General features: G+C 41.7%; 2 protein-coding genes across 2 annotated transcripts in view; one reads left to right on the top strand and one right to left on the bottom strand.

The window, feature by feature from the left end:
• LOC132822416 (E3 ubiquitin-protein ligase RNF123) overlaps positions 1–25,667 on the top strand; it is a 379,484-nt gene that overhangs the window by 286,223 nt on the left and 67,594 nt on the right. The window lies entirely within an intron of this gene.
• amigo3 (adhesion molecule with Ig-like domain 3) lies at positions 16,228–18,836 on the bottom strand. The gene has a single exon (XM_060835255.1). It carries the CDS (start codon positions 18,215–18,217, stop codon positions 16,709–16,711), a length of 1,509 nt encoding a protein of 502 aa, XP_060691238.1. The 5' UTR covers positions 18,218–18,836; the 3' UTR covers positions 16,228–16,708.

Genomic DNA, 25,667 nt, shown 5'->3' with positions numbered 1-25,667 from the left:
CTCTAGATGGTGTCAAGCTCCTTAGGTGTTGTTGGAGCTGCACCCATCCAGCCTAATGAGCATTCCATCGCAATCCCACCTTGCAGGTGATAGACAGGCATTTGGGAAAGATGAGCTATTTCCTGCAGAAATCATACAGTGGGGTTCAGCTCTGGTCAATGGTAAGCTGTAGGAATTTGATAGTGGCGGATTTAATGATAGCATTGACATTGAAAGAGAAGAGGAACAAACTAGATTATTTCTTGATGGCGATGTTCATGAACTGTCACTTATGTGGTCTACAGAGTTACTCAGCACTTATTAGGCCACATCTCAATGTTGTCCAAGTATTGCTGGCTAATGACATGGACTCCTTTAGTGTCTGAGTAGTGGCAAATGAGCTGATGAAAGGAAAATCATCACTGAAGCAGCTAAAGATGGTTTGGTGAAGGGCACTACACTGAACATTTCCTGCAACAATATATACAGTTAAGTACGCCTTGCTGCACTTGTTTGGAGCTATTTGACGCCCTTCTGGAGTCGTGTGTCCTGTCACGGTCCTTGCCTAAGGATGCATATAATGTCACGATTCAATGGGGATAGTAAGCTGGAAATCAATGCCAGTATTCACGGTATTGTCACAAATATGGAAATTTGATAATACCAGTCACTTACCCAATTCTATGTAACTGTCTAATTCAGGTTGAAAGAGTATGCACACAAGCATTTTTCCATTAACAAATCACCAACTATTCATTACAAATAAGTTATAATCGAACGGGAAATATAAATTGCTAACATATATCTCTAACTTAAATTCTATCTCTTGGATGGAAAGGGGATTGAAAAAAGATCAAAGGAGGCACAAGTCTGGATCATGGACCTGAGTTGTTTTCTTTCAGCTACTTTTGAATCTTTCCAACTCTTTTTCTGATAATCTGAGGTTGTGGGTACACCAATTCTTAGTCTTTAATTTGCTGTTTGAGGATTTGTCTTTTCACTGTCTCTGAAAGTGTTTTCTACCCTTTTTCTTTCAATTGGGGATTTGCAGAGACAACAACTTATAGACAAAGGTGAGGGAGAACACTAGCTTCTATAGATATTCCACCTTCATAGAAAGAGAGATGTGCTTTCTCTTTGCAGGCTGGATATTTCTATATTGACTTCATACAATGCTGTGTAGCCACCTGTGCAGGAACCAATCCAGTGTTGTTACTATGTTGACCCCTCCTGAGCCCACAGCAAGTGATAATTTAAAAACCATTCCAGAGACTATCTCTGAAGATAATTGTCCTGAATGCACTCATGCTCACACTTATGACCTGGCACCATTGTGCATGGAGGTCACAATGTGCTCAGCTAACGTGTTTCTGTAGCAGCAAACATAGTTTCTTTGGTTTGAAGTAGATTCTTTTTCCAATTACAGTCCACCGTCCAAACAAAAAGTGGCTTTTACACTATTGCCTTGGCGGTAGGTTCACTAAGCTAGCTGTTGGGGTGATTCTGTGAGGGGAGGTGGAGTAGATTATGTGCTTATTTGTTTTGAGTCTCGAAGAAAGAATGGTAATATCATTGAAGCTAATCTCAGAACACGGTTTCTGCCATTTAGGACTAAGATGAGAAATTTCTGCCCCAAAGAGCAGTGGTTGTTGTGCATGTTCAAGCTTGAGATTGACGGATTTCTAGATTTTAATGGAATCAAGGGCTGTAGAGGCAGTGTGAGAAAGTTAGCTAAGCAAGAAATTTAGCTTTGACCTTAATAAATTGTGAAGCAGATTTGAGGGATTGAATAGCCTACTCCAGCAGCTATTTCATACGTTCTTACATATTGATTCTCTACATTTCAAGCTACCTTGCCTTTTCATCAATGCCAATTCTAATCTCTCACTTCCTATAAGTAAAAGTAGTTTATCACTTTTTCTGTGTTCCTGGTATTATAATATTTCACATCTTTGCCTTGAGCTGTCATTCATCAACGTCCCTGATATAAATAGTGATTTGTATAGATGCCTACTCACACTATTTTTTGGATATTATACCATACAGAACTAAACATTTTCTCAACTCTTTGTGTACCAACATGGACAGGTACCCCCCTCAGCCTCTTGAGAGCTTTGATGCTAAAATCAATCGATTTGCTGTAATGTGACATATAATTTTTCTGAAGCTTTTTGCTTCATTAGGCTCTTCCAATTTATATAGCTCCATGACAAATGCACATTGCCAGCTGCTGTCTCATCAGCCCCGATGCTCAATATGAATGTGTGTTCAGGATATGTTTTGTACATGGACAAGGTATTTCTCGTTGGGTTAAATCTGAGTTATGATTGCAGTGGGACTTTGTTCCTCATTGACACTGCCATAATAATGTTAATTTAGTCAGAGATGCTGCACAAAGTGTGAACTACCGGCATGGCTCATGAAATTTAGGGAGCACCGTTTACAGCTGGAGAATAAGCTGTGAAGCTATTTCAACAACAGTATCGCAACTTTGAAGTTAATGTTAAAAACCTAGGCAGACTTTAATAAAGTCTGTCCATTGGTTTGCACTACAGTGCAAGGAGACCATCATCCCTATTGAATTTGATTCCAGTGGATCATTTCCATATGTTCACCTTTCACATATTGACGTTTACAGAAAGTTTCCTCCCTGAGAGTGAACATGTTTGTATGAACAAGGTCAGTTTTTGTTTCAGTTTCACTTGTTCATATTTTGATGAGATGATGGTGCTGCCACCAATGATGCATTCAGCATCTCTGTTCTGGATGTAAATGAGAGAGTTGCCTAGGTATGTTATGAATGGCAGACCTGCTTGAGGATGTTGTGAGCTGTCGTCAGCATCCTAAACGATAAAGGCAAAAATCACACGACACTGGGTTAGAATCCAACCGGTTTATTTGCGACAACAAGCTTTCGGAGCCCCGCTCCTTCATCAGGCAGCTAGTGAGAGACAATACATTGGACATAGGATTGATAAGTAAAAGATCAAAGGGTCATATAACTTATGCGAATATCCAACGCCAACAGCTCTACATCCTAAAAGATAGGCTAACCGATAGAAGAAGGGAATGGGTGATCCCAACTGTGATATTCTGACATTGTACAGCTTAAGAAGCTATCTCATATTTATTCACGGGAGTTTACAAAGGATCTAGTAGTTGATTCCAACTTTTGATTTGACATGGTTATTTTTGAAGAAAGTGGCATTGCAGTTGCTGGAGATCAGAATTGAAAAGTGTGGCACTACAAAAGCACGGCAGGTCAGGCAGCATCTGAGGAGCAAGAGAGTCGGCGTTTTAGGCGTAAGCCCTTCATTAGGAACATGGGGGGAGGGGGCTGAGAAATAAATAGGAAGGGAGTGGGTGGGGGTTGATGGTGATAGGTCGAAGGTGAGGATGGAGTGGATAAGTGGGAAGGACGATGGACAGGTGGGACAGTTCAAGCGGGCGGTGCCGAGTTGAAGGGTTGGATCTGGAATGAGGTGCTGGAAGGGGAGATGAGGAAACATGAAGTTGACACTGATGCCATGTAGTCAGAGGTTCCCAAGGTGGAAGATGAGATGTTCTTCCTGCAGGTACCGGATTGGTGGTGGAGGAGGCCCAGAACTTGTTTATCCTTGGCTGAGTAGGAGGGGGGGTGGTGTTGAAGTAGTCGGCCACAGGGTGGTGGGGCCATGTTGCTGACCATTTCAGCTCCCCCTCCCACTCCTCCAAGGACATGCAAGTCCTGGACCGTCTCCACTGCCAAATCCAAAGCACCCGATGTCTGGAGGAACAATGCCTCTCACCAACCCCCTCCCCCAATACCTGCATCTACCGATCGCCTTCCCAGCTACCTTACCCCTCGGCCTTACCCTCATTGTACAAAGAAATGTCTTTTCCACCCCCACCAAAGTAAACTTTTCTCATCTCATTTTATAGTGGTAGGTTTTGATTAAAGAGAGATCATCTTCACAAAGGATTTCTGACATCACAGCTGCAAGCATGAAACCAATGACACACGCCCAGTTGAAACATTATTCTGATGCAACAATGCATTGTGTGCTGGTGTAATTAATGATGTTCTTCTGCATGTTTGATAAACACAAGCATTGAGCATTTTTCTTGAAGTCTGTGTCTTCAGCTAATCCCTCATTTAGCTTCCAATTCTTTAATATAAACTCTAGGGTCAACATGTATCTCCCAAGGAGCAGGAAAATTGACGTTTCGAGCAAAAGCCCTTCATCAGGAAGGCTTTTGCTCAAAATATCGATTTTCCTGCTCCTCGGATGCTGCCAGACCTGCTGTGCTTTTCCAGCACCACTCTAAATCTAAACTCTGGTTTCCAGCATCTGCAATCCTCACTTTTGCCTGTGTATCTCCCAAGGTCTGCAATATACAATAAAGATTCCTGTAGCTCTCAGCATTGCGTGTGCAATGTGCGGTTATATTACTTAGCTCTCAGTGGTGACAACTGATTGAACGAGGTGACACTACAGACCACAGATGAGTGCAAGCACTATGATGCAAGGACTGTCATCCTCCAGACAATCTGTCTTCTAGACGAGGTCTGTCTCTCCCTCAGGCAGTTTCACTCTGCTTGATCAAACTCTCCTCGGCAGCCAAAATGGTGCATTGTAATGAAAAGAGACAAGAATGCCCAAGTTCACAGATGAGTTCAGCTTATAAACAAGGTACAGGACAGATATGCTAAAGGCTGTGTTCTTAAGTACATTCACTGTGTTCTCACCTCAATGCCACATGGCATATCAGCTTTCAGTGTTGCTCAGAACTCCAGAGAGCACACAAGGAAGATTAAGGTCACTGTGTTTTCTTTATGCATTTTCATGATCTGAGCATTGCTAAAAAAAAAGACAGTAGCTATTGTCCATCTTTAGTTGCCCTTGAAAAGTTGATGGTGAGGAAAGCCTGCTGACTAGGTGTCAGTTTTTTCATCCTGACTTTGGCATATGCTGATACACACAAATTATCAAGAGCAATCCTGTGAGCTTGGTTAGGACAATAGAGTCACCACATATTTGTGCATCTCTTCCCTTCCATTTGTGCCTCTGTCAACCTTTATTTACACAGTCCTCTGGTAGACATGCTGCCAAAATACACTTTAGGAGATTTATTTATTCAGGGATATGGGGTCATTACCAATGTTTGCAATTATTGTCCATCCCTTGTGAACACGTAGCTGAGCCCCTGGATAGAATTCAATTGAGTAGTTAGCTTTCTTTCCCTAAAAGGTCTGTGTGAACTAAATAGACTTTTATGACATTTCATTAGTTTTATGGTCTCTGTAATGATGCATATTTAAATGGACAATCACAGGTTTTGAATTTCCTTTTTAGTGGCAGATTAAACAAAGATGTCCTTGGAATTTAAGAGATGCATTTAGTGTGTCAGTAGGGCCTAAAGAAGGATCATACTCTGCATTTGTTAGGAAGTAACATTTGAATAAAATATGAACGTGAACAACACACCTTACATTTCTGTATCGTTATGATGCTATAGCTTTAAAAGGTGTATTTTGTCCTGTTTTGTTTCGAAGAGAGATTTGCGCCAGAGAGGACGAGCTATCTTTTCCCAGTAATAAAGTAAATAGCTTGTGAGGCTTATCTCTTCTGATATAACATGATAGTTCCATTCCCATGCAGTCCCACGTTATAAGAAAATCATGCAAAACAGCACCATTTAAACCAAAGGGACTGGAATCATGTTATATCCAATACAAGTAAGGAAATTTTGCGTTCTATAAATAATGGTCTAAGTTCTTCCATAGTGTGATAGCCAATTCACATGGATGAAACACGCGTTACAGCAGAACCGACTGTACTGAAACAGTTGCTGTTTAGAGGTTAAATAATCAAAAATTCTGTTAAGTTTTCCAATAGACTTAAAGTTATAGTCATAGAATCATACAGCATGGAAACTGACCCTTCAGACCAACTTGCCTGTGCTGAACATAATCCCAAACTAAACTAGTCCAACCTGCCTGCTTCTGGCCCATATTCTTCCAAATTTTTCATATTCATGTACTTATCCAAATGTCTTTTAAACGTTATAATTGTACCCACATCTCCTTTCATTTGTTAGTATTTTAACTGGGTAAGAATAAAGTGTGTTTTAACTGGGGGGTAAGAATAAAGTGTGTTTTGCTTAAAGCTGAGTAGTGCAACCAATTAAATTACATCTGAAACACAGCACCTTACACTTGCCTTTAAATAACCTTAATGTTACGGCCTAAGCTGTCTCCTTGATATATTTGAGGGTGGTTTAGTCTGGTCTATAACAGTGTCACAAAACAATTACTTAGGCATAACAGAAGAATTTTAAAAGGTATTCCATAGAGTTTTCAGTGCCGCTGTAGTTCAAATTCTTGAAGCTTAAGTAAGAAAATATAGGAAGTTTATAATGTCTAGTTAGCCTAGAGGGCTCAAAAACAGAAATTGTTTATCTGGCACATCTCATAGAGTCATAGGGTCATAGAGATGTACAGCACGGAAACAGATCCCTCGGTCCAATTTGTCCATGCTGACCGGTTATCCCAACTCAATCTGGTCCCACCTGCCAGCACCCGGCCCATATCCCTCCAAACCCTTCCTATTCATATAGCCATCCAGGTGCCTTTTAAATGTTGCAATTGTACCAGCCTCCACCACTTCCTCTGGCAGCTCATTCCATACATGCATCACCCTCTGCATTTAAAAAGTTGCCCCTTAAGCCCCTCTTATATTTTTCCTTTCTCACCCTAAACCTATGCCCTCTAGTTCTGGACTCCCCCACCCCAGGGAAAGGATTTTAGTCTATTTATCCTATCCATGCCCCTCATGATTTTATAAACTTCTACAAGGTCACCTCTCAGCCTCCGACACTCCAGGAAAAACAGCCCCAGCCTATTCAAATTCTCCCTGTAGCTCAAATCTTCCAATCCTCGCAAATCTTTTCTGAACCCTTTCACGTTTCACAACATCTTTTTGATAGGAAGGAGACCAGAATTGCACACAATATTCCAACAGTGGCCTAACCAATGTCCTGTTCAGCCAAGACATGACCTCCCAACTCCTGCACTCAATACTCTGACCAATAAAAGAAAGCATGCCAAACGCCTTCTTCACTATCCTATCTACCTGCGACTCCGCTTTCAAGGAGCTATGAGCCTGGACTCCAAGGTCTCTTTGTTCAGCAACGCTCCCTAGGACCTTACCATTAAGTGTAAAAGTCCTGCTAAGATTTGCTTTCCCAAAATGCAGGACCTCGCAGTTACTAACTTAAACTCCATCTGCCATGTCTCAGCCCATTGGCCCATCTGATCAGGACCCCATTGTAATCTGAGGTAACCTCCTTTGCCGTCCACTACTCACCAATTTTGGTGTCATCTGCAAACTTACTAACTATACCTCTTATGCTCACATCCAAATCATTTGTATAAATGATGACTGTGATAATTGAACTGAGTTAACATTTCTCATCTGGTGATTTTTCACTGGGACAGTGCTGATGAAGATTCACTGGACGTGAAATTTTAACTTTGCTGATCTCCAGCATCTGCAGTTCTTTGTTTTACCCTAGACGAATTTTCTTTTCCCCAGAGTTCAATTGGATGCAGGGAAACACTGGCTATAATTCCTTCTGAGGAGCTGGGACTAGTTCTGAGGCAGGTGGGACCTATCAAGCTGAATGGCTTATCCTTTACGGGACTGGGACTGATGCAATTACAGGGAAATTTGAAGTAATGTTAGGGTTGGTTTAAACTAGTGGGAGGGGGAGTTGAAATGTTCAACCAGAGACACCTCTGGGACACCCGCACCAACCAACCCAACTGCCCTGTGGCTGAACACTTTAACTCCCTCTCCCATTCCGCCAAGGACATGCAGGTCCTTGGCTGCCTCCATCGCCAGACCATGGCAACACGGCGCCTGGAGGAAGAGCGCCTCATCTTCCGCCTAGGAACCCTCCAATCACAAGGGATGAATGCAGATTTCTCCAGCTTTCTCATTTCCCCCCCCACCTTATCTCAGTCCCAACCCTCGGACTCAGCACCGCCTTCTTGACCAGCAATCTTCTTCCCGACCTCTCCGTCCCCACCCACTCTCCGGTCTATCACCCTCACCTTAACCTCCTTCCACCCATCGCATTCCCAACACCCCTCCCCCAAGTCCCTCCTCCCTACCTTTTATCTTAGCCTGCTTGGCACACCCTCCTCATTCCTGAAGAAGGGGTTATGCCCGAAACGTTGATTCTCCTGTTCCTTTGATGCTGCCTGACCTGCTGCGCTTTTCCAGAAATACATTTTTCAGCTCTATTCATGTACTTTTACGATGTTTAAAAGATATTTGGATCTGTATCTGCATCCACCAATTCCTCTGGCAGTTCATTCCAGAACCACTTTCTGTGGTTTTTAAAAAAAAAATGCCCCTGTGGTCAAATTAAACCTTTTTCCTCTCACCTTGAAAATATGTTCCCTAGTGTTGAACTTGCCCACCCTAGGAAAAGACCTTTGCTATTCACCTTATCTACGGCCGTCATGATTTTATAAACATTCATAAGGTCACTGCTCAATGTCCTCTGTGCCAATGAAAAAGGTCCCAGCCTATTGGTGGCTCAGTGGTGAACACTGTTGCCTCACAACGCCAGGGACCTAGGTTCGATTCCTGTCTCTGGCGACTGTCTGTGTGGAGTTTGCGCATTCTCCCCGTGTCTGCGTGGGTTTCCTCCAGGTGCTCCGGCTTCCTTCCACAATCCAAAGATGTGTAGGTTAGGTAAATTGCCATAGTTGTCTGATGTGTTGGTTTGGTGCATTACTCAGGGTTGCGAGTGTGGTGCTGAAAAAGCCCAGCAGGTCAGGTAGCATCCGAGGAGCAGTAGAATCAACGTTTCAGGCATCAGGGAGGTTCAGCAGCAGTCCTCACTTTCTCCTGCATTAGTCAGGTGTAAATGTAGAGTACTAGGGTAGGGGAATAAGTCTGGGTGGGTAACCTTTAAAAGGATCGGTGTGGTCTTGTTGGGTCAAATGGACTGTTTCCACACAGTAGTGATTCTGTGATTCTATTTTTATAACTCGAGCCCTCCATTCCTGGCAACATCAGTCATCAGAGAGAATGTCAGTATCAGTGAGTGCCTAAAAGAACAAGAGATGTTTTCATCGGGTCAGAGAACTAAAGGACTGTGATAGACTTCTTCAAGATTAAAAAGGTTTCTGATTACTAAAGAACAAAAGGTAGTGAGCTGATAAGTAAAAGGTAGTAATATAAAGGTCATCAATGATTGGAGAGAGCCTGGGAGAAGTTTGTTTAGGCAGTGTCTAACACTTGTAATGTATTAGGAAATTAGTCTCTTTCTCTTTTGACATTTTTAAGTGTGATAGATGTGAGTTACAAGAAAACACCTATCTCTGTCTGTAGTATGGATAGATGTATTTCCTCAGCAGTGATGAAGCGCTTCATAGTTAATGTCGCCTTTATCATAGTCATAACTGTGTGCAGTTCTAGTCATCGAGAAAAAGCATATTGAAACACTGAAGAAATTGCAGAAACAATTTAGAGTCACAGAGTCATGTTACCAGAATTGAAATGCTCCCGCTGTCTAGAAAGATTGAACAATGCTGCAGGGCATTTTTCTCTGGAAAAGAGAATTCTAGGGGAAACCTGATAGATATTTGTTCAAGGGTGTACATGGAGAAATCAACAGAAAGTGCTGGGAAAAGTCAGAAGATTAGGCAACATCTACATTGAGAGAAACAATTAACATTTCAGACTGATGACCTATTACTGAATTGATGAAATGTAGATATGGATAGACTGTTTGCTCAACAGTCCACAACAAAATTGCTTAAATACAAGGTAGACATTAAAAGGATTCAATCAATAATTTAGGCATAATATTTTCTCTCAGACCGTGATGGGAATGTGGAGCTTGCTGCCTCTTGAAGGGTTTTGATGGATTTAGAGAGACTTTAACTTTGAAAGGAAAGAGAAGAGGTGAAAAGGAACATTGGCGGGCAGGATGACATGAGTTCATTAAAGTGGGAGGCAGCCTTGTGGAGTACAGCACTGGTGTAAACCTGTTGGGCTGAATGGCAAGTATCTGAGAATTGATATAATGTTTACGCTTTTGTGATGAATTTAGAAATTGCCTGTGTATCCAAGCACTTCATTCTTCTCACCTCAGCATTTGTACATCGCCCTCCTATCCCTTCACCCACTATTGCTGCCTTCCATCTCCTTGGCTTGTCTTTCATTCTTTTTCTTCCAGCAACTCTGTGAAGTATTTTGGCAGATTTATCTACTTTAACGATTTAACAGTGTTATGTCAATGAAAATTATTGAAACTGCAGCATGAGCTTAACAGAGACATGCTGTACAACAATGTAACTGGAGAATGAGCTGTCAATTGGTAATGGTCAGTGCTTCCTGTAGGCTACGTGCCACAAACCAAAATGTCTTGCACTCAAGTTAACGCACAAGAATAACTAAAGGACCTGAGCATTATGAAGAAAAAAAAGTGGAATGTTTAAAGTAGTCTGCTCGGAGAATGAGCCACGTGTGGTCACTTTCAATGAAACAGAAAATTGGCAGAATATTGGACAGTAGTTGCACAGGGTCACACTGGATAAGTGTAACTGGACAGAGACTTGCACAATGTCACCCTGTGCAATAGTGCAATTAAAGAAACAAAATCAGAAACTGCTGGAAAATCTCAGCAGGTCTGGCAGTATTTGTGGTGAGAAAGCAGCACTAATGTTTGAGTCCGGTGACCTTTCTTCAGAACTGGAAAAGGTTGGGATTTAATACCCGAAGGGGGAAGGAATATATTATAGGTGGAGATGGAGAAAGGAAGAAAAACATAGTTGGCAGGCAAAGGAAATGGGTAAGGGTCAGCCTGGGAGAATGAATAGCTGTTAATGGGGACCATTAGTGGCTGACAATGGGTCATTTGCGGTAGCAGCCTTAGACTTGAAACATTACCTCTACTTTCTGTCCATAGATTCTTGAGTTTTTCTAGCAATTTCAGATTTTGTTTCTGATGTTCAGCATCTGCAGTTTTTTTTTGCTTAGTGAATTAGAGTGAGCTGCACAAGGTCACACTGGGTCATACTGCAACTGAAAAATAGTGAGAATTAGAAAGTGAGTTGCCTCAGGTTAAACTGATAAGTAACGTATTTGAAGAATGAATTTCACAAGGTCACACTGGATAGTAGTGTAATTGGAGAGTGTGCCACTTGGGTCACTGCTTATTGTTGTGAATAAATGGGACACAGTGCTAGTTGTGGGGGTATCAATAGAATCTGTAAAGAGTCAGTCTGCAGTGTTACAACTACAGGTGTGATTGTAGCTAACAACGTTGCACATGGCCATTCATCCTTGTAAATGAATCATTTGGATCCACAATAGTTATAAATAGGAGCAGGGTGTGAATTGCACTTAGTTTCATTGGATATACCTATATATCTGGACAGTTGACCAGGGAATGAGTTGTCATGAGTTACTAGATAAAGGAGGAAGTGAGGACTGCAGATGCTGGAGATCAGAGCTGAAAATGTGTTGCTGGAAAAGCACAGCAGGTCAGCATCCAAGGAGCAGGAGAATCGACGTTTCGGGCCATTCTTGAAGAAGGGCTCATGCCCGAAACATTGATTCTCCTGCTCCTTGGATGCTGCCCGACCTCCGTTACTAGATAAAGGGCTGTGGCAGGGATTGAGTCATGCTGGATACAGGTGTGAATGAAGCTTGGAGGCTATGAACACTTTCATTTTTAGTGCATTAATTAAATTAGGTTTGATCAGGGGATCTTTTATGCAGTGCACTGCGTAACCTATTCAAGTCCCTGTGGGGCTGGTTCTGGAAATGATTAAAAAGTGGGCAGTTTCAGGAGGATTCGATGGGTTTCCAGTGCTGCATAAATGATTGTTGTGTGTTTATTCATCCCTATTGCAAGTGTCAGTAAAAGGCCTGTGCACAGGCTTTTGAGTCAATGTTGATGACCACTATCACTTGACAGTTGGCTGTTTTTATCTGATGGACATATTCAGAAGCTGGTGGAAATAGATTTGTAGTTTAAGCTGTAATACTTAGTACTTCTGGCGGTGAGCATTGCCCCTTGTTAAATATAAGTGTGAAAATATTCTATAAGGAGAAACAGTCAGAAACAGTTGCAGCGGGAAGGGAAGATGACACAACACAATAGAGAGCTGCTTCATGCACTAAAGAGTGAAATATAGCCTTTCCCTGGAAATCTGCATGTGTATACCCAACACGTAGGGAGCTCCAATTCTACACCTTCTGGCACTCTGATTTTCTCATCACTCTTTCTTGTTGACCAGTGTTACAATTCCTTAGTGTTTCATTCAAGGACTATAAATATCAATGCAGCATTTCCAGAGCAGTAAATTCTCCCAATTCCTTCATTCATATTCTCTCTCCCCCTCTCTCTCGCTGTGCCCTGAATTTTCTCGCTCCCACTCTCTCTCTCTCATCATGTTCTCCTGTTCCTTCTGTCCCCTTCCTCTCACCTTCTCTCATTTAGAGACAACAGCCTATATATGTAGGAAATCAAAGTAGGGTTCTGGTGCTACAGTGACTGCTTGATTTTGAATCTGGAAATGTGAGTGACTTGTGTCGGTGTACAAAGGGAATTCTTGCTCCTGAAATCGGACCATTCCTCAGCCATAATTTCCCTCATTGTTCTGCTTAAAAATCCTCAAAGTATTTAAACAAAGAATTGAAAAGAACGAATTTGAGAGAAAATAAATATATGATTGCAGATATTTCAAAAGGGGTATTCCAGCAGCTGTCCGCTTCTTTTCTCTGACTAGAAAAACTAAGGCCACTCCTCACATTAAAAAAAAACACAAGCAATAGTAGACCAGATAGTCCATCGAGGTGGCTACACCTTTCAATACGATCAGAGTTGGACTTTTAACTCTGAGTTCCGGAGTGAGCTGACTTGTGATCGTGATTCATGCAAATCAAAAAAAAAGTCTATCTCAGCCTTAAATATATTCAGCGAAGGAATCTCCCCAGCCCTCTCGGATAGAGAATTCTGAAAAATTGCATCCCATTGCTTGAAGTAATTTGTCCTTATTTGTTGTAAATAGCCTGTCTCCTTATCTTGAGATATGCCCATGTTTTAGAGTCCCTGAGCTGTAGAAATGATTTCCCAGCAGATAGCCTGTCAAAACCCCTCAGAACTGTGTACATTTCTATGAGGTTACTTCTCATCCTTCTAAATTCCAAAGAGGACTGAAGGGTCCGTTTCCGTGCTCTACATCTCTATGACTATAATTTACTCAACCTTTCATCAAATGGCAGCCCTCTCATCCCAGGAACTAATCTAGTGAGCCCTTGCTTTATTGTCTCAAATGCAAGTCTCCACAAAACTATATGCTGTAATCCAGGCATTGTCTTTCAAAAACCCCATAATACAACTGTATCAAATCAAAATACTGTGGGGAAATCTGAAACAAAACCAGAAAGCACTGAAGAAGCACAACAGGACTGGTGGTATCTCTAGAGAGAGAAAAACAGAGTTAGCGTTTCAAGTCCGATGTGACTTCTCCAGGACTGACAGGAGACTGGACATATGGGCTTTTATGGTGTAGATCGAAGGGTAAGAAGAGCAAGTAGTACAGACAGTGAAGGAGTTCAGAGCAAAAGACAAAGATATGATAAAGGTGATAAAGAAGAGTTAGAAATGTAAAATAAATGTACTGTACCTGTAACTGTTAGCTGTGAAAAGAAAAGGATGTCTGCTGTGCTGACAACCAAGCCAGCAGCTGTACAATTGTACTGAAATTTCTTTATTCTTGATTTTCAGTCCCTTGCATACAGAAATCTTGTCACTTTCTGTGTTTGTATCCTAACTGTATTCTTTGTATGAGCGCACCCAAGTCTGCTTGAACACAACAAGTTTCACAATAAGTTTTAAAAACGTTTTTTTTTTGTTCTTCATCAAGATGAATAACCTACCCATCTACTTAAACCTGTTTACATGTTTATGCAGTCTCAGTGTCAACCCCACAACTTAACTTCCCTTTAACTTTGTATCATCGGCAGACTTGCTTGCGTTGCTCTCTGTCTCTTCATCTAGATTATTAATATCAATTGTAAATAATTGAGGTTCTAATATTGATCCTTGTGGAATATTAGTGGCCATAGGCTGCCTATGTGAATTTGTCCATTTATCCCAATCATTACCTCCTATGCATTGACTAATCCTTACCCAAACTAATATAATTACCACAATACCATGAATTTTATCTTGCAACTAACCTTCAGGTGTGCAGTTTATCAAATGCCTTTTGGAAATTTAGCTATAATACATCTTCTGATTCCCATTCATTTACCCTGCTGATTAAATCTTTAAAGGAAATGCTGAATAAGTTTTTGGTCTTGACAAGTTTAATGTGGAGATGACATTTCCTCTTGTGGATGGATTTAGATTAGTTGCCTGTGTTTTAAAATTAAGATTTGCCCTTTTAGATCAGAAAGGAGAATATTTTTCTGTGACTTTGTACAACTTTGGAACTCTTTGTCTTAAAGTGGTAGAGGTGGTGTCATTGAATATTTTTAACACAGACTAGATTCTTGTCCAACAAGGGAATCTTAAAGAATATTCGGAGTAGATGGGAAGGTGGAATTTGGAGCATAAATCGATCAGTCCTGATTTGATTGAATGATGGAGCAGGCTTGAAGAACTCCTAATTTGTATGCTTGTATTTATTGTGAAGACTTCCTTAATAATGGATTCCAGCAAACTCTCAAAAACTGATGTTAGGCGCATTTGCCTGTTCCTTGTTTTTGATCACCCTCCTAAGAATCAGTGTTTCCAATTTACCGGGACTGCTCCCAAATCTAAGGAATTTTGGAAAATCATACCAAGCATGCCCACTACCTCTGCAGCTAACCTCTTAGAATCCTGGGATGAAGACCATTCAATGCGATTGATTTATTGAATTTTTATCTCTTTAGTTTCCCCAAACTTTCTCTCTGCTAATATTTATATCCTTAATTTGTTTCTTCTCTCTTTTCAGTCCCTAACTTACACTCTCTTTCTGGTATGCAACTTATGTTTTCTGCTGTGAAGATAGATACAAAATATTCGTTCAATGTCTCTGTGATTTCCTTATTCCTGATCATAATTGATCCTGTCTCTGTTTCTATTGGACCAGCATTTACTTCAGCTGCTCTTTTGCTTTTTATTTACCTATTATTAAAGCCCTTTTTAATTTCCTAGCTAATTTATACTCCCATTTTTTCCCCTTTTGATCATCAATTTTTTGGTGGCCCCCATTGTTGATTTACGAAACATTTTCAGTTTTCACACTTGCTGCTGTTCTTTTCAGCATCATCAGCCAACTCTTTAATCTAATGGTGTCCTCAACTCTTTAATCTAATGGTGTTCTTAACTTTGAGTAATTCATGTACTTCTTGCTGAGTTTTAGCTTTTTCAGTGGAATGTATTTTTGAACATTTGGAATTGTTTCTTTACGTTTTTCTCACTCCTCATTTATCACCATTTTAGTCTATTTACTCCATCAATTTTCGTCAGTCATCCCTAATACCTTTTAAGATTTTTTTATTGGAGTAAACAATTCCAAACTTAATACGGAATTCAGTTATATTACGATCCCTATTTCCCACTGATCTTTTACTATGATCTAACTCTGCATAATTCTACAATACTAGATTTATGATGACTATACCATTTGTAGCACAACTTGCTGCTGAAAACTGTCACAAAATGTTCTATGAACTCATCTTCTATACCATTCTTGCCCATTTGTTTGTCCCAGTATATACGGAAATCAATGTCCTCCACAATTATTAATTATCTGGTTTAATACGCTGTCCAACAATATAACTACTGCTAAGGGGCCTAAGTGATTTAGCTCTATTTGTGCCAATTATTAATCCATTTTATTGTGGATGTTTTTCTTTCAGATAAAGAACTTTTAATTTCTTTTTGCTACTAATCCTTGTGTTGATCAATTCGTCAATGCACAATTGAGGTTAAACTCCCTGTCCCACTCTGCTTGTCTTTATCCATACTATATAATCGTTGTACCCTCTGTTTGCAGTCGCATTTAGATTTTAAGAAATAAGTAAGTAATTTTATTTCAAGTCACTGAAATAAAATTAGGGTCATAGGTTTGATATTGCAATAATTGCCCTCCCTTACTGCTATTTACCTATAATACTCAACACATCAGGTATGCTTGGATAAAAATTAACAGAATCATTTATTGTAAACCATGTCCTATGAGGATTACATCATTGCAGCAAACATGAAATGGCTCTGAGAGTGTTTGTTAAATACAGTATACACATGTACTAAGGACACAATATAGTTGAAGAATAGTCATTTCCTTCATTAAAAACTCATGATTCAATCTCCCAGCCTCACCCATCATTGCTTTTTAATAATGACTTGTCCTGGTGATTGCCTGGGAACAATCCAATGCCAAACGCAAGACAGCGAGATGAAAGTGGAGATCCATACTTCAGCATGTGTGATATGAACGAAGAGCTATAATCAGCTTTCCCACTGTAGGGTATTGCTTTTCCATTAAGTGGTCATGGGAAGAATTACTTGTAAACTGTCAACAGTACATTCTGCTCTTTGTAAAGAGTACTAGAGTATTACATCCCTCTGTTATTCTCATTGGACCATCAACTCAGGATGTATGTACTTTTTAGAAATGCTTCCTGTTCTGAAGCACCTGATGTTCCTTCACCTTTTGAGTCTATTGCGTAATCGAAGTGTCTGAAAAGATGGAACTGGTGGAATCCGAGTCCGTCTTCAGCTGCAGGATTTTGGGATTTTTGACCTCTGGGAACTCCTCGCTTACTGCAAGGCGAATCTTTCCATTCTGGCTGTCCTTTACTGGCTCCAGGAACACCACATGTTTGCCACTGCTGGCTTTGCGGCCAGTGTCTTCGTTGCAGGGTGGGGTGGCAGTCAGAATGGAAGACTGGGCACTGCACTCATTTGGCAGGGAGGGAGCTTGTGCTGGTCTACACCAGCAGCGGCATGGAGTCAAGTACAAGTACATGAGCACCAGGACCAGGCTCACCACACAGCCGAGAAGTGTGGTGAGACCTGTGTTGAAGCCCTCCGCATCATGTTTTTCGTAATGCACAGTCACATTGACCTCTCGGGACTCATTGCGCATCAGCCGCTTGTTCTTTGCAAGGCATGTGTATACACCAGAATGCTCTTTTTGGGCCTTGCGGATCTCCAAGCTGCCATTGGAGTAGAGTTGAAATGTCTTGTTAACACTGTTGGTATACATGATGAGTTCTCTGTTTGGTGAGATCCACTGGTAAGTTGTCTGTGCATCCTGCAAGCTGGTGTTGCAGCTAATCATCAGCGATTCCCCCACCACTCCCCTGAAGCTGTCATCCACCATATTGATCAGACCATATGGTAAGGTACAGTTTTCAAACATCTTGCGGTGCTTCAGGAAGCGGAGGATGGCCTTGGGCTGTCTAAGGGCCAGGCAAGTGTGCTCTTCTCGGAAATCGTGAACAGAATTAAAGCCATTGTTCTCCCAGTGCAGGAACATATTGTACAGAGTGCAGTCACACATGAAAGGGTTGTTGTGCAGGTAAAGGCCGTTTTTAATGGTCTGAGGCAATGCAGTCACCTTGTCAACAGGGATGGAAGAGAGCCTGTTAGATGAGATATCCATTATCTTGAGCTGAGGCAGGCTGCCCTCCTGCAAGGCACTGAATGGGAAATCTGTTAACTGGTTCCAGCTGAGGTATACCTTCCGCACATTGCTGAGCCTGTGCAAGGCTTCACTGTCCACACGCACTATCTGGTTGTTGTAAAGCAGCAGCTCCTGCAGGTTTATCAGCTCCTGGAAAAAATGTTTTTCCACTGTGTGCAGCTTGTTGGAGGACAGGTCCAGGTGAGCAAGCTGGGAGGCATTGTGGAAGGCTGCCGTGGAAATGTGGTGGATGCGATTATGCCCAACTCGAAGTGTGTGTAGACGGGGTAGCTGAGCCAGCCAGTTATCCTGCAGCCGATGCAAATTGTTGTGACTGAGGTCCAGACTGGTTGCGGTAGCGGGTAGTCCAGGAGGCACCAGGGACAAGCTCCGACTGACACAACTCATCAGGTCTGACGCACAAATGCAGACCCCAGGGCACATGTGGAGTCTGTCTCCTGCTCTTTGTGAGGACTCAGACATGAGCAGTTCCGTCACCAGCAGCCATAGAACTGGAGTTACCAAACCAGGGATACACATGGTCTAATCCTCTTGTTCCAGTCTTGAGACACGACAGTGAAGTCTGCTGGGGAGTTAAACAGTCACTTTCATTTCTCAGCAGTCTTAACATTTAACTGGGAACTCTGCATAGTGCATATAACCACATACTGCAGGGCTGCTGTCTTTCAGACAAGTTCAGAGCAGGGCATTTAGTCGTAGGGACTGTGGCTAAGGTAATGCAAAGGCATAATGTCCCAGAATCAATTCACACAAGTTGCTCCCTGAAGTGCTGCCTTTAAAGAAAGTACTTACACCTGAGATTTTCTTGCAGCCCATTTGGTAGCTGTCATTCTTTTAGTAAGCTGGTGTTGCTAACGATTCAGGACTTCTCATCTGTACCCAATGTTATCAAAGAGTGTTAATCTCCTTTTCCTTTTAATTCGAAGCAGATGAAGTTACAGAGCATGCACAAAATGAACACAAATATCAACACAAAAAGAATGAGCAAAGTCTGTCAACCCCTGATGCCACTGCTTCAGTCTGTTGTTTCTCTCTGGTCAAATCCTTAAATGCAGACACGTCGTCTCCCAACGCACAGCAATTCATAACTTTTCTTCCGTGAACTAGTAATGCAGCAGAGAGCTCCGTGCCGCCCCACAGCCTGTGTAGCATTGATCTCGCTCAGTGCCTATTTAAACTGGAGTGGATGGGAAGCAGGGTGGGTGGGTCACGTATGCTTCATGGCATGTCGCTGATTGGCTGTCAGCAGAATGTTCAATTGTTTAAGTAGGTTTCTGTTGCAGTGTTGTGCAGCTTCCATTCGCCACTAGTGGGTGGAGTTGAACTGCCTGAACTGTTCTCTGTTTCTGTAAGACAATTGCAGAGTCAAAGACAGAATCTAGTTCTCTTGTAGAGGTTTGAGGATTTATAAAGGCAGATGGAGAAGCCTAGGTCTCATTGTGAGAGTATTCCAATTGAGACTAGCCCTGTGTATGGTAACACGAGAGAGCCTGACCTTATGAGGATGTTGGGTCAGAGCGACCTAGTTCTTGTAAGAATGTGAGATGGGGGATGGGTGTTAGCTTTGTCTTTAAGAACAGTGACCAGGGAGTTAGTTTGCACTATTAGAGCAAAATGATGAGACTAACTCTGTCTATAGCCTGCTTGCTCACCACATCAGGTGTGATTCCCTGAATGAGGTGCTATTCACTAACCTTCCCAATGTGCTATGCAAACATCTCTGAGAACAAAATAGATGAACAGGCTGTTCTCCTCAGAACTGTCAGTGTTGTCTTTGGTCTAGTACTTAGAGAGTAGCAACTCGGGAAGCATTCACTGGTTTTTCCATCACTCTCTTTATGGGCTAGCATCTGTTACCTGCTGTTTACCTCATCGGCGAGGTCAAAATTAAAAACTTAATGTATTGCAGCCATTCACCCCTTTTCTCTTAATTCCTCACATTCAAGCTCCCAATTTCTTTCTGTTCTTTAACTTGTCGTTAATACTTTGCATCTCATGTTCTTGTTTAATATATTAAATAAATGTGGTCATGGTGGGGTCTTTCGATTTAAAATTAGGGTAGAATGGTTACAGCATAAAAAGAAACCATTCAGCCTGTTTTTGTCAGAGGCACTTGGCCATTGCTCAAGATAAATTAAGTACTTGCCATCTGGTCACCTGGGGTCATAATGTCACTTCTGGCATTTCTTAAAATTTCATTGCATCAAATGACTGCTTGTCCTCCATTTGAAAGGTACTGTTTCAGCATGCACAGGTTCCTCTGCAGTATGTGCTCACCAAAGATCGTGTTCATTGTGTTGTGTTGTTCTCACTTTGATTAAAGAGCCACTGAAAGATGATTGGAACTGTTATTCAGCCGATGCTATGTCATTATGTCAGCTGCGGCTGTTATCTCTTAGTCAGCAGATCATGAGTTTAAGTGCATAATCCAGACTACCAGTACTGAAAGAGTTCTGCACTGTCAGAGGAGCTACTGTATGTTAGAAGTTTCATAAGATTGATTAAGAGAGCCAAGGGAGTTCTCCTCAGTGTATTTGCCAAACATAACCCCCTCAAACAGCAGTATTGAATCAGAGTGCCATCGCCATATCATTTGTGGGAGCTTGCTATGTACAAACTGCTATGATTCCCACATTTGCAGCAGTCAAATCAAAAGTACCTTATGGGTGGGAAAAAAAATACGACATTTCTATTTCTGTATAGTGTATGTGTGTGTGTGTTATATATATATGAAAACATGGGAATAAAGTTTGTGAATTCAAATAATATATAATGCACAAAGCATGTACGGTTAGAATTTTCATCATTGAGTCCTTTCCCAACATGGCTCACTCCACGGCCCATTAATCTGTTAGGGCACTATCATGCCAATGTGTGGACACATAATTCAGGCCTCTGGAACAATCTCAGGAAAATTGGAAGTTCCCTTCTCTGTTCCTATAGTTCAGAAACACTACAGTTACTGCAGACAAAGGACTGATGAGACGTTTTCAGAAAAATTGTAAAGGCGTAAACCTCCCTTGATCTAATTAAATGAAGCCAGATTGAGATTACACTTTGCCAGTAGAAACTCTGCAAAAGAGCTTCTTCTGTCTGTAGATATTCATCCATAATTGTTTTTTTTCTCTTTACTGTTTGTACCTTAGTTATTTCTTGTTTGTTTTAAATGCTTAAATATTGATTGGAATCATCAGTGAGATTGTGTTGTAAAAGTCCTTGATGTGAATAAAATCTCTCCCCAAGTCAGTGCATTGAGGAAGAGCTAACAAAGCGAGCCAGTTGTCATGAGGGAACTTTGTTCTTTGTTTCTCGCATCTCCTGGATTGCGAGAGTGTGGGTAGTATGCAGACCTACAACTAATGAATGCTTGACTCTGTTTCCAGTTATATGAATAACATAAAATGTTCCTGCTGAAGGGATGTAGCAAATTTTACTTCCTGTGCTGATGGCTCTTTAATAGAGTTTTACAACTTCATAGGTTTGGTTCATAGGTTAAGTAGATACAGAGGAACCACAATTATCCGAAGGACATGGACAGGGAGTATTTCATTTGGTTAATTGAATTCCGAATAACTGAATTCCGGATAATATAGTTAGCCAAGCACCAGGACCTTGCGAGCTTGTTTGGATAATCTGAAATTCAGTTAATCGAATGCCGGATAATCAAGGTTCCTCTGTATTTATGAGCAATTGCTTTTGGAGTGTTCTGCATCAGTGGTGAAATAGTCTCTGAAATCTGAAAGTAGGACCAACTTTCATTGCCTGTGTGATGCTTGCTCAGTATTGGCAGGTTTCTCAATGTTGTTCAGAAGAGACAGTGGAATTTGATGGAACTTCAACAAGGCCATGCAAGGTAATCAGAAACCAAGGCAGATATTTTAAAAACTGAGCAGGTCTGGCAGCATTTGTGGAGACAAAGCAGAGTTAACGTTTTGGGTCCAGTGACATTTCTAAGCTGTAAAGGAATTAAAGGTCATGGGAAAAAGGCCGAAAAGTGGGAGTTGAGGATTGTCAGATTAGCCACAACCTCATTGAATTGCAGAGCAGACTGGAATAAGCTGAATGTGGGTTGCTGGCAAAGCACAGAAAGTCATACAGCATCCGAGGACTAGGAAAATCGACGTTTCAGGCTGGAGCCCTTCATCAGCAATGACGCCTGCAGAGAGAGGAGGAAAAGGTCTTCAAGGTAGGCATTCTTGGAAGAGGCTTCGCTGTAAGGTTAAAATCAACTAGGAGACAATGAAGTCTGCAGATGCTGGAGATCAGAGTTGAGAGAGAGAGAGCTGGCATTGGCACAAGCATGAAAGAGCAGAGAAGAGCACATGCGTTCTGTGTGTGGTGACTGCTTTACTCAGTTCGCAGGCCGATCTCGCTTTGGCTTTCAGTGAAAGTTTCTGACCGTAGTTAATGGAAGGAATATGTTTCCCTGCAAATTAATCAGTTTTCATTTGAGGTTTTAAATTGATACCACATCTGAACAGTTCTGAAGACCTGAAATATTGTCAGTAACATTGGTCTCCACAGATGCTGCCTGATTTGAGTTTTTCCAATAATTTCTGCTTTGTTACTGCATCATGTTGTTGTTGTTTTTGTTGTTTTAAGTCTGTCCGAGAGAGGCTACATTAGTGAGTACAGTGGATTCTTTCTTGATTATATGTTTTTGGAGATAAGTCTCTTGATTAAACTTAAAATATAAGCTATGACTATTAATTTAACCTGGTGCAGTGCTTTGTGGAGGAATAAGATGGTGTTATTTTCTGGGTCTGTAGATTGTGAAGGAGCAAAAATGGCCTTTCAAGTGATATGTATTTAGAGTCATAGAGATGTACAGCGTGGAAACAGATGCTTCAGTTCAACCCGTCCATGCCAACCAGATATACCAACCCAATCTAGTCCCACCTGCCAGCACCTGGCCCACATCCCTCCAAACCCTTCCTATTCATATACCCATCCAGATGCCTTTTAAATGTTGCAATTATACCTGCCTCCACCACATCCTCTGGCAGCTCATTCCATACACATATCACCCTCTGCATGAAAAAGTTGCCCTGTAGGTCTCTTTTATATCTTTGCCCTCTCACCCTAAACCTATGCCCTCTAGTTCTGGACTCCCCGACCCCTGGGAAAAGACTTTGCCTATTTACCCTATCCATGTCCCTCATAATGTGGGAGTTTAAAGAGAGTTTAAGGGTTACTGTGGATTATATTGCCATAAATGCTGTTGGATGCGAATCTTGTCAGATCGAGTGGATCGGTTGGAGAGACAGATAGAAGCAATGAGGAATTTGCAACAGCAACAGTATGTGACGGATAGCAGTTATAGGAACAGGGAACGTCTTAGACACAGTCACATAGATGGGTTAACTCCAGGAAGGAAAAGAGAGGTAGGCACCTAGGGCAGGAGTCTTTTATGGATATACCCATTTCAAACAGGTATGCTGTTTTGGAAAATGTAGGGGGTGATGGATTCTCAGGGGAACGTAACACAAACAGCCAAGTTTCTGATGTTGAGACTGGCTCTAATGCAACGAGGGATACATCGGCTTCCAAGAGATCAATTGTTCGGGGATTCTGTAGTAATAAGTACAGACAGGCATTTCTGTGGCCAGCAGAGAAAAAGCAGAATGGTGTGTTGTTTCCCTGGTGCCAGGATCAAGGATGTCTCCGAGAGGGTGCAGAATGTTCTCACGGGGGAGAGGGGCCAGCAAGGGATCATTGTCCACATTGGAACCAACAATATAGGAAGGGAAAAGGTTGAGATTCTGAAGGGAGATTAGAGAGTTAGGCAGAAATTTAAAAAAGGACGTCCTCAAGGGTAGTAATATCTGAATTACTACCAGTGCTACGAGCTAATGAGGGCAGGAACAGGAGGATAGAGCAGATGAATGTATGACTGAGGAGCGGTGTATGGGAGAAGAATTCACATTTTTGGATAATTGGAATCTCTTTTGGGGTAGAAGTGACCTGTACAAGAAGGACGGATTGCACCTACATTGGAAGGGGACTAACATACTGGCAGGGAAATTTGCTAGAGCTGCTCAGGAGGATTTAAACTCGAAAGGTGGGGCGGGGGGTGACCCAGGGAGATAGTGAGGAAAGAGATCAATCTGAGACTGGTACAGTTGAGAACAGAGGTGAGTCAGGGCAGGCAGGGACAAGGTAGGACTAATAAATTAAACTGCATTTATTTCAATGCAAGGGGCCTAACAGGGAAGGCCGATGAACTCAGGGCATGGTTAGGAACATAGGACTGGGATATCATAGCAATTACAGAAACATGGCTCAGGATGGGCAGGACTGGCAGCTTAATGTTCTAGTATACAGATGCTACAGGAAGGATATAAAGGGAGGCAAGAGAGATGAGGGAGTGGCATTTTTGAGAAGAGATAGCATTACAGCTGTGCTAAGGGAGGATATTCCCAGAAATACATCCAGGGAAGGTATTTGGGTGGAACTGAGAAAAAAGAAAGGGATGATCACCTTTTGGGATTGTATTATAGACACCCTAATAGTCAGAGGGAAATTGAGAAACAAACTTGTAAGGAGATCTCAACTACCTGTAAGAATAATAGGGTAGTTATGGTAGGGGATTTTAACTTTCCAAACATCGATGGTACTGCCGTAGTGTTAAAGGTTTAGATGGAGAGGAATTTAAGTGTGTACAAGATAATTTTCTGATTCAGGATGTGGATGTACCTACTAGAGAAGGTGCAAAACTTGACCTACTTTTGGGTAATAAGGCAGGGCAGGTGACTGAGGTGTCAGTGGGGGAGCACTTTGGGGCCAGTGACAATAATTCTATTCGTTTTAAAATAGTGTTGGAAAAGGATAGACCAGATCTAAAAGTTGAAGTACTAAATTTGAGAAAGGCCAATTTGACGGTCTTAGGCAAGAACATTCAAAAGCTGATTGGAGGCAGATGTTCATAGGTAAAGGGACGGCTGGAAAATGGGAATCCTTCAGAAATGAGATAAGAAGAATCCAGAGAAAGTATATTCCTGTCAGGGTGAAAGGGAAGGCTGGTAGGTATAGGGAATGCTAGATGACTAAAGAAATTGAAGGTTTGGTAAAGAAAAAGAAGGAAGCATATATCAGGTATAGACAGGATAGATTGAGTGAATCCTTAGAAGAGTATAAAGGAATTAGGAGTTTACTTAAGAGGCAAATCAGGAGGGCAAAAAGGGGACATGAGATAGCTTTGGCAAATAGAATTAAGGAGAATCCAAAGGGATTTTACAAATATATTAAGGTCAAATGGGTAACTAGGAAGAGAATAGGCCCCTCAAAGATTAGCAAGGCGCCTTTGTATAGAGCCACAGAAAATGGAGGAGATACTAAATTAATATTTTGCATCAGTATTTACTGTGGAAAAGGTATGGAAGAAATAGGTGGTGACATGTTGCAAAATGTCCAGATTACAGAGGAGGAAGTGCTGGATGTCTTGAAATGGATAAAGGTGGATAAATCCCCAGGACCTGATCAGGTGTGCCCGAGAACTGTGTGGGAAGCTAGAGAAGTGATTGCTGGGCCTCTTGCTGAGATATTTGCATCATCGATAGTCACAGGTGAGGTGCCGGAAGACTGGAGGTTGGCAAACGTGGTGCCACAGTTTAAGAAGGGCAGTAAAGACAAGCCAGGGAACTATAGACTGGTGAGCCTGACCTCAGTGGTGGGCAAGTTGTTGGATGGAATCCTGAGGGACAGGATGTACATGTATTTGGAAAAGCAAGGACTGATTCGGGATAGTGAACATGGCTTTGTGCGTGGGAAATCATGTCTCACAAACTTGATTGAGTTTTTTGAAGAAGTAACAAAGAAGATTGATGAGGGCAGAGCAGTAGATGTGATCTATATGGACTTCAGTAAAGTGTTCGACAAGGTTCCCCATGGGAGACTGATTAGTAAGGTTAGATCTCACGGAATACAGGGAGAACTAGCCATTTGGATACAGAACTGGCTCAAAGGTAGA

This window comes from Hemiscyllium ocellatum, chromosome 14, assembly GCF_020745735.1.
Source record: "Hemiscyllium ocellatum isolate sHemOce1 chromosome 14, sHemOce1.pat.X.cur, whole genome shotgun sequence".
NCBI classification, from domain to species: Eukaryota; Metazoa; Chordata; class Chondrichthyes; order Orectolobiformes; family Hemiscylliidae; genus Hemiscyllium; species Hemiscyllium ocellatum.
Note: the sequence above shows the minus strand (reverse complement) of the source record. Positions and strands in the feature narration are given on the sequence as shown.

Bases quoted from the DNA above. Each gene is read 5' to 3' on its own strand.
- amigo3 (XM_060835255.1), bottom strand. From the start codon at position 18,217: ATGTGTATCCCTGGTTTGGTAACTCCAGTTCTATGGCTGCTGGTGACG.